This window comes from Nematolebias whitei, chromosome 8 (genome assembly GCF_014905685.2).
Source record: "Nematolebias whitei isolate Nwh7 chromosome 8, NemWhi1, whole genome shotgun sequence".
NCBI lineage: Eukaryota > Metazoa > Chordata > Actinopteri > Cyprinodontiformes > Rivulidae > Nematolebias > Nematolebias whitei.
The window spans coordinates 46,849,802-46,859,598 of NC_056505.1; the positions used below are offsets into that span (position 1 = coordinate 46,849,802).

Below are 9,797 nucleotides of genomic sequence, written 5' to 3' on the forward strand. Positions count from 1 at the left end.
TATGGCTATCATAAACATCAGTTAGAAATCTGCTAAGGCTGTTTTTGTGGGGGACAGACCCCGGTAATGAGAGCAAGCGAAAAGTAAAAGAAATCATAAAAATAAAATGACAAAATTGTGAAAAGCAAAAACATAATAGAACAAAATATTTACATAATGGTTGTCTTCTTGTTGGTCAGGACAAAAACAGTAGAGTGGGTGGGTGGGTTACACTTATTGGAATTAGGATTGACATTGTTATGTAACAGGGCATAGGTTTCTGCCAGGCGTTCAGGAGTGAGGGCAGTCGAGATCAGACGTGTGGACAATGAGCGAATACAAGGTATACAACAGCAACCACAAGTTATTAGAATGGCTAAACAAACTCCTTTGGAGATATTTGATAGCTTTTAAGAGCTGGTACATGATGTAACGCTTGTGAATATCCTTCAGAAGAGAGCCTTTCTTTATCAAAGTGTGCAGGTCCGTATCCATGTATTCAAAGATGAGGTTGTAGTGTGTCAAGGTCAGCTTTGCTGTACCTATCTACAATATATTTTTAAATAACGGGTTCTCTCTTTTTCGAGCTAAATTACAGCCATGTGACAGAAGTAACTGTGCATAGATGGTTTAATCAGTGACATGAGACGTTAATTTTCTTTGACTCATCAGAATCAATGCGGTCATTTATTGAACAGAATCAAAATTTAACATCAAAACATTGTACATTTGATTAGTTGATCTGGTTCTGATTAATAAAACTTGGCACGTTTTACTTAATAAAAACAACAGACATTTCTGAAGACCTCTAGATTAATTACTGGAAAAGTAGAAGAGTTTTAAAGATGGGAAATATGAGGAGTTTAAATGGAGAGGTTTGAAGGAAGATGTATAAAGGGAGTGTCTGTTCGGACCAGGATGGCACGCTCCTTTCAATACCAGCTCACCTCCGGTACACTTGGCGCGTCACGACTCATTACCTTTGCCAGGATACCTCCGCTCAGGAACAGGAGTCCATTTCAACGCAACCTTTCAGCGTCTCCAGTAAGGATAGCTGGTCACCGTCAGAAGTCGTGTCACTTATCCGTTCAACAAACAGGCTCAGCTCCCTTCGAAGTTGTAGGGCATTTATGCCTGGGTGGACTCACAGCAAGCATCTGTGAGTCCGTTCAGAGTTTCCACTCAGAAGTGAAGACTCCATGAAGACTGAGTTCAACTCAAGACTGAGAACTCAAGACTGAGAACTGCAGAACTGCCGCACTGACTCCAGAACTCAATAGTTCCAGGAAGTGTCGACTTTTAAAGAGTTGTTCCTTCTGGTCACTTTAGTACTTCCTGATTGATTGAAGCAACCAACAGGGGGTGGTTCTAGTGATGTCAGAGGGTCATTACAAGTCGAGAAAACAGCAGGAATGTTTTAGAAACGTCCCGTACAGACAGAAGACATGTTATGTCGAAGTGGGAGGAAGAGAGGCCAGTAGCTTCTTGTTTACCGTCTGCTAGGTTTAAAAACACGACACTTCGTTCTAATAACTCCTTTTCTGACTTTCGACCGACATCACTCCTTCTCATTTCAGACAGAAGATCAAAAATGCATAATTACTTTGTAAAATAGACATTTAACTTGATTTCTAATTTAAATGAGGATTAAAAAATCATTAATACTGTTTCACAGATGATTTAAAATGAGTGGTTCACTTCAACATTTAGAAATGGTATGAACTAAACACACTTTTGATTTATCAAGATATTGTAAAATAGTGATGATAATATAAAAGAAGAGTGTTCTTTCAATTGATTACTTCAGGATACAATTAGACAGTCTCTGGATGAGCTAATTTGTATTTCTGGATTCAAATCAATGAAATAATAGTTCCTGTCCCATGAAGGTCCTCAGAGGCAGGTTTTGTCGGAGGCCGAGTCCACTACAAGGTAAATGTCTTTATCATTTTGTGCTTGGATGATGTTGAGAAGCTTGACAATGTTGATGTGATCTCCAAACTCCTGGAGGAACGTGATTTCTCTGTATGTTCGCTGGGCATCTGTTCTGTTTCTGAAAGCATCAAAGATTTTCTTCACTGCCACGATCTCCCCAGTCTGTCTGTCAACGGCTTTCCATACGATGCCGTAGGCCCAGTGCTAGGGTGGTTTTCCATGGATGTTGCAGTAGGCCCATTTTTGCAGTGTCTTTTCCTGATGGGAGAGCCTGTAAAAAGTCTGATGAAGAGTGGAGAGTTCTTTATGGGGGCAGTTGGTAGGGTGTAGAGGGGCAGAGAGTTTTTGATGGAGGGTGGAAAGTTCCATATGGATCAATGGATGAGGTGCAGCGAAACAGGGGCTGGTTTGGTAACCGGGGGGGGGGGGGCTCACCTGGGTTTGAGACCCAGTGAGTGAGCCGCCTCGCCTAGGTTTGGGAAGAACCTAGCGAGTGAGCTGTCCTAGCTTATTTAGACTCAAAGTCTAAAATAAGCTGCTGACTCAGCTGCCCGATGGCACTGAGTGAGCTGAGTGGGCAACTTAGGTGAACCTAAGGTGCTTGTTGGGGATTTGGCTCTCCCAGTCCTCCCTCTGATGGTGGATTGGTCCCTCTGAACAGCTTACAGTGGGATGCGTGGATCCAGGTATCTCGCTCAGCCACCTTGACAGCTGTGTGGGTTGTTAACAGCACCTGGAACGGTCCTGTCCACCTGGGGGAGTTCCACCTTTTCCTTCTGAAAGGTTTAATCATAACAAAATCTCCTGGGGTTATTGCATGCAATTGTTCCCCCCCTTCTTCTTACAACTCTCAACATACGTCTGGGGACAGAGGAGACCAGTTTCTCAAGTTTAGCAATAGGAATGCTCTCCCATTCATGTCTAATGCAGGCCTCTAACTGTTCAATCGTCTTGGGCCTTCTTTGTTGCACCTTCCTCTTTATGATGCGCCAAATGTTCTCTATAGGTGAAAGATCTGGACTGCAGGCTGGCCATTTCAGTACCCGGATCCTTCTCCTATGTAGCCATGATGTTGTGATTGCTGCAGAATGTGGTCTGGCATTATCGTGTTGAAAAATACAGGGTCTTCCCTGAAAGAGATGACGTCTAGATGGGAGCATATGTTGTTCTAGAACCTGAACATAGTTCTCTGCATTAATGGTGCCTTTCCAGACATGCAAGCTGCCCATGCTACAAGCGCTCATGCAACCCCATACCATCAGTGATGCAGGCTTCTGAACGGAGCGTTGATAACAACTTGGGCTATCCTTGTCCTCTCTGGTCCGGATGACATAGCGTCCCAGTGTTCCACAAAGAACTTCAAATCGTGACTCATCTGACCACAGAACAGTCTTCCATTTTGCCACACTCCATTTTAAATGACCCCTGGCCCAGTGCAAATGTCTGAGCTTGTGGAGCTTGCTTAGATATGGCTTCCTCTTTGCACTGTAGAGTTTCAGCTGGCAACGGCGGATGGCACGGTGGATTGTGTTCACTGACAATGCTTTCTGGAAGTATTCCTGAGCCCATTCTGTTATTTCCTTGACAGTGGCATTCCTGTTTAAGGTGCAGTGATGTTTAAGGGCCTGGAGATCACGAGCATCCAGTAGAGTTTTACGGCCTTGACCCTTACGCACAGCGATTGTTCCAGATTCTCTGAATCTTTTGATGATGTTATGCACGATTGATGATGATAACTTAAAAGTCTTTGCTATTTTACGCTGGGTAACACCATTCTGGTATTGTTGCACTATCTTTCTGCGCAACAATGGTGGAATTGGTGATCCTCTTACCATCTTGGCTTCTGAGAGACACTGACACTCTGAGAAGCTCTTTTTATACCCAATCATGTTGTCAATTGACCTAATTAGTGTTAATTGTCTTCCAGCTGTTATGCTCAATTTCCTTTTTCCAGCCACTTATTGCTACTTGTCCCAACTTTTTTGGGATTTGTTGACGCTGTGAAATTTTGAATCAACATATTTTTCCTTTAAAATGTTACATTTACTCAGATTAAACTTTTGATCTGTCATCTATGTTATATTACGAATAAAATATTGACATTTGCCATCTCCACATCATTGCATTCAGTTTTTATTCACAATTTGTTTAGTGTCCCAACTTTTTTGGAATCTGGTGTTATATATTTAGTTGTTTTTATTGTTTTACTGTTTTTTGGTGGGGTTTTTTTGTACAGCACTTGAGACGGCTGCTATTTTGTATTTTAAGTGCTTTAGAAATAAATTGGTATGGTATGGTATTTACTCAGACTTAGGACCAGCACAAGTGATTACTGATTTTGCACTCCCTAATGGCTGGTTTCTTACTACTTTGTTATATGTTGTGCTATTTTAACAATTTAGAATATATATCAAAACATATACAGAAGCAGAGCACTGCATTTGCACTGTGCGCAGTTGTTGCAGTAGCAGAGAGCTATGTTTGTAGTGTGCGGTGCGTTTCTCGGGGGTTGGGGTTGGTTAGGATAGTTCTTTGTAAGTGCTGGCAGTTGTCGACGGGTTGGTATAGAAGATCACTATGTTTGTATTGCGTGCGGTTGACACGGTCTGGTATCTGAGCTGTGCATCTACAATCTCTGCTCCAGCGTTTACCTTCGGGACAAATTAAGTTTGCTGATTGGTCATTTGCTGACACGCCTACTGGATTGATTGACAGGTGGGAAAGAAAAAAACGAGCACTGGCAGCCTCAGCCGCAGCAGTGTTCTTTGTTTATATGTTGTTAATAAAAAGATCTAAAAAAATTTAAAAACAGGGAGCGTTGGTCCTGCAGCCCACACATCAGACCAGCCCACCAGGAAATCTCCAGACCCTCCCACAGCCACGCTGGACCTGAGTTTAATTCGCTCGTGACAAATTCCTTCATTTCTCACCATTTGTGATGGCATCAATGGAGGAGGAAGAGATCACTGCCTCTTGGCAAAAAAACAAAAGAAAAGGCCAGATCAGAGATGAAGAAGGGGAATTTAATACATCGGTGTCGCATACAAAACAGTCCGTCGCTGGGCAGTTTATTGTGCGACACTGCGTACGCGGTCGTAAAAATTGAGCTTTGCACAGTCATGTCCTGGGGGGTACACTTGTACCTCCGTGTATGGACGTACGCGACAGTATACTGGGGGCGTTAGAGATAAATTATCAACAGTTACAGATGAATTTGTTATAATGCTTGAAGGAAAGACTTATTGTAATGTTGATCAGCATCAGGGGAAGTTTTTTTAGCATGTAGAAGCAATTAGACTTTGGCAATAAAATAAATTAATGTTGTGCTTTACTTGGTTGATGTTTAACACTGACCAAATAATGTTAAGAAATAAATCATGTAATTCCGAGTATTAACCATTTGGTTTAAAGTCTTATCTGATCATCAGATATATAACATGGAGTTGAGTTTTGTCACACAAAGCGATGACTCTTGTTTATAAAACTGCACAAACTTAATGGAAATTTGTCTCATCCTCTGTCAGTCGATCAATTTACGTTTTGTTGATTAAAAAACATATTTGAAAGTTTCAATAGACATTTTTTGGATTAATGATAGAAAGAGCAACACAGGTGGGAAGACATACTCTGTCATTCAGTTCAGATGTGGATGAATAAAAACTTTATTGCCAAACACTTGGGGACAGAGGGGCCAGGAGCCACGTGGTGTGTACCCCCCCCCCCCCCCCCCCACACACACACACACACACACAACATGACACAGCAAACCTTTTCTGCTAACTTCATGTTCACATTTCATTCTGCATCCTCTCACCTGGTCATTCCTATTCATGAACCAATCAGAGACAGCTCTGCTGCGTACCAATTCCCCCCCATCGGTGGTCGCCTGCATAGGAACAGCCTTTTGTATTGGAGATCCACTGGGGCTGTCAGCTTGCCCCTGCCAGGGGCCACAGTAAGTTATACCACAGCAGTGGTTGCTCAACGTGGAAGGGAGTGAAAGGGACGTGAATCAGGCTGAGCCGAGCTAGGACAGCATGAACACAGCTGGCCCATCTCAGAGCAAGGCAGGCAGCAACAGACTGGGGGAGGGGCTAGCATCCCACACTCTGCTTGGACAGTATTACTACAGGAGGAGCTGATGGAGAGGAGACGATCGGAAACCTTTTCTGGATCATGTTAGAATTGAATCTGGCTGTGAAGGATCTTTACCGGTGAACGTGTCCTCCACAGTTTTGACAACTGAGAAGATGCCACGATGCAGATCTGGCTGTGCGGGGGTGGGGGGGTGGGGGGGTGGGGGTTATAAACATGCTGTTGTAGCCTGTCAGAGTGAATCAATATCACTCCATGCTGTCATGGAGAGAGGGGAAATGGAGCAGTGTGCTAGTACAGAATGTGGGTCACACTCACTAAATCATCCATGATTGTTTCCTCAGTGGGAGAGGATGGCCTGAACTCTGTCAGCTTGTAATCACCAAATTCAATCATCTCATTATTTATCATCTTTATTCTCTTTTATTTTCACTGAATTCTTCTCTGTCTACATTTGTACATCAGACAGATGGCGGCAGGCTAACTGGATGCAGTCCTCTGAATGTGACGTACTCAAAAAAAAGGACTGTGGGTAAACAAACGGGTTGAGTCCTGAGGCCCCGAGCAGCTCACGTCTCCTGGTTATATAACCTGACTGCCTTTGAACCCCCAGCAGAGGTTAAATCAGGCTCACTGCAGGAAGACAACACAGTCACATGACTGCACTCAATGGACCAACATCTAGGCCAGCACAAATCTGTGTCTAGGCTCTTCTGTCTTAAGGAATGAATAGGTCAACACATTCAGCATCTCACAGGGGTGTCGAGACAATAAAGCTGGTCCATTTGTCTCATGTCTTAGTCTGTCTCATAGCCAGATTTTGAGTTCCTTAGTCTGTGTCCACGTCTTTCACTAATCTGTTTGATCTTATCATAATGCATAATACATAAACTAAAGAATTGAACAAAGAGTTTGACATTAAATGTTATTGTAGGCCAGAAATATGAGCCATGATCTCTTCAGTGGTTGTTTTTAGGTAGGAAACTAATAAAGCCATTCTTATTGAAAATATATTTCATACATAGATTTGAAACCTGTACAGTGTTCATGGTTTACAAGCTGATAAACATTCTAGGTATGAGAAGATTATAGATGTGACAGCATCGACAGAGCAGCCATGGACCAGTGCAGTTTTGGCTGATACATCCTTGTCACGTGTGTACCAATATGATCCATAAAATATTTACAGGAGGAGCCTTTATGCAGGCTTGATTCCACAGACATCCACTTTGAAAATATATTTTTTAAGAGAACTGTTTGTGTATGAAGAGCAGATACCCTCTTTTCTCATAATTTTTTAGTTCACAGCACTTCTTCTGGTTGTAGTTCCTGTTTGGAGACACCTACTGTTCAGGATGAGAACTGCAACAGCACTGGTGTGAACAACAACTAACACTGAAAGTGTGCTTCACCTTGATCATGTTGCTCAACTAATATTAAAAACAAACAAAAAGTTAAATTAGGTTTTATTTTTAATGTATAAAACACATTTTGCTGCTCACTGCTGAGTTACTGGATAAGTGTTGGCATATATGCTGCAGGCAGTTTTATAAATTATTTATGAACTCTTGTGCATTATTTGTTTTAATTGGTTTCATGAAACTGTTTTCTGATATTAAATATCTGTTTGTTAGATGGCATTTTTCGTTCTCTGTCACAGAGCAAAGAGGGGGAATTGCCCCCTCTTTTTGGGGGCAATTGGGGAAATACCATGTGTCTGTCCATCATTGCATATTGTGAGCATGATAAACAAAGATAAGTGATTTACCGCCTTCCATGTTATTATTTGGCTACATCTAGTCAAGGTTCTTTTCAAAAACTGGTTTGCCAAATCCGAGATGGCTGCCACCATATGTGTGTACTGTACATGTAAAGTTTTTGAGCTGGATAACTTCAAAAATAAACAACATGCCATCTTTCATTTTGGTTTGTGGCTGTTTCTAAGTGTAAGAAAGGTCATTATTGAAAACCATCCATCCATCCATTTTCTTCCGCTTATCCGGGGTTGGGTCGCCGGGGTAGCAGCGTAAGTAGGGAGGCCCAGACTTTCCTCTCCCCAGCCACTTGGGCCAGCTATTCCGGGGGAATCCCGAGGCGTTCCCAGGCCAGCCGAGAAACATAGTCCCTCCAGCGTGTCCTGGGTCTTCCTCTGGGCCTCCTTCCGGTGGGACGTGTCTGAAACACCTCACCAGGGAGGCGTCCAGGAGGCATCCCAAACAGATGTCCAAGCCACCTCAACTGGCTCCTCTCGACGTGGAGAAGCAGCGGCTCTACTCTGAGTCCCTCCCGGATGATTGAGCTTCTCACCCTGTCTCTAAGGGAGAGCCCAGACACCCTGCGGAGAAAACTCATTTCAGCCGCTTGTATCCGAGATCTCATTCTTTCGGTCACAACCCAAAGCTCGTGACCATAGATGAGGGTAGGAACGTAGATCGATCGGTAAATTGAGAGCTTTGCCTTTTGACTCAGCTCTCTCTTCACCACAACAGACTGGTACAGCACCTGCTTCACTGCAGACGCTGCACCTATCCGCCTATCGATCTCACGCTCCATTTTTCCCTCATTCGTGAACAAGACCCCAAGATACTTGAACTCCTCCACTTGGGGCAGGACCTCCTCCCTGACCCAGAGAGGGCACTGTACCCTTTTCCGGCTCAAGACCATGGCCTCAGATTTGGAGGAACTGATCTACATCCCGGCTGCGTCGCTTTCGGCTGCATTGCGGCTCCAGCAAAAGCTGTAGATCACGATCTGATGAAGCCAATAAGACCACATCATCTGCAAAAAGCAGAGATGCAATCCTAAGGCCACCAAAACGGATCCCCTCAACACCTTGGCTGCGCCTAGAAATTCTGTCCGTAAAAGTTATGAACATAATCGTGACAAAGGGCAACCTTGGCGGAGTCCAACTCTCACCGGGAACAAGCCCGACTTACTGCCGGCGATGCGGACCAGGCTCTGACACCGGTCATACAGGGACCTAACAGCCCATATCAAAGGGCCCGGTACTTCAATCAACCTTTATTTATACAGGTAAATCCCATTGAGCCTCGAGGACTCATTTACAAGAGAGACCTGATTTCAACAAAGAAAGATGACCACAATGGACAACAGCAAAATCAATAAACAATTATAAAAATTCATACTGCAGGGTTTTTTTTTTTTTTTTGTTTGTTTTTTTACAGATAGGATGGCTAAAAGGAAAGGGTAACAAAAAAAAACAGCTAGATTCTAAGGCAAATGTAGAAAACTAAAAACAGGAACATGTCTGCATTGGTCCCTGCCAGGAGTCCAACAGATTCTTAAAGCCACTTAGAGAGATCAAGGTTGAGAGCTTCAAATCTTTTTGTAAGATATTCCAGGAAACAGGAGCGGAGTAGGAGAAGGCCCTTTTGCCTAGTTCAGTCCTCATTGAGGGAACACTGCAGGTAATAATGTCCTGAGAGTGCACTCCGTAGCTGCACTCACGCAGAGACATGTAGGAGGAGATGTATGAAGGCAGCAGACCAAGGAGTGATTTAAAGATGAAAATGTACCAGTGAGAGAGACTTCATACTCCCAGAGTATCCCCCACAGGGTTACCTGAGGGACGCGGTCGAACGCCTTCTCCAAGTCCACAAAGCACATGTAGACCGGTTGGGAAAACTCCCATGCACCCTCCAGGACCCTGCTGAGAGTGTAGAGCTGGTCCAGTGTTCCACGGCCATTGACAACTAGGTTGCCAATTCAAAATCAAAAATGACCATGTATATATATATATATATATATATATATATATATATATATAT

At 43.4% G+C, this 9,797-nt stretch overlaps 1 protein-coding gene across 1 annotated transcript in view; it reads left to right on the forward strand.

Moving 5' to 3' along the window:
- Positions 1–307: 307 nt before the first annotated feature.
- The window catches only part of LOC119413710 (golgin subfamily A member 1), a gene marked incomplete at its 3' end in the record, with an annotated part of 20,020 nt that continues 10,530 nt past the window's right edge, over positions 308–9,797 (forward strand). Inside the window, 1 exon segment of the mRNA XM_037680765.1 lies at positions 308–322. Coding sequence (XP_037536693.1) covers positions 308–322 — 15 coding nt within the window.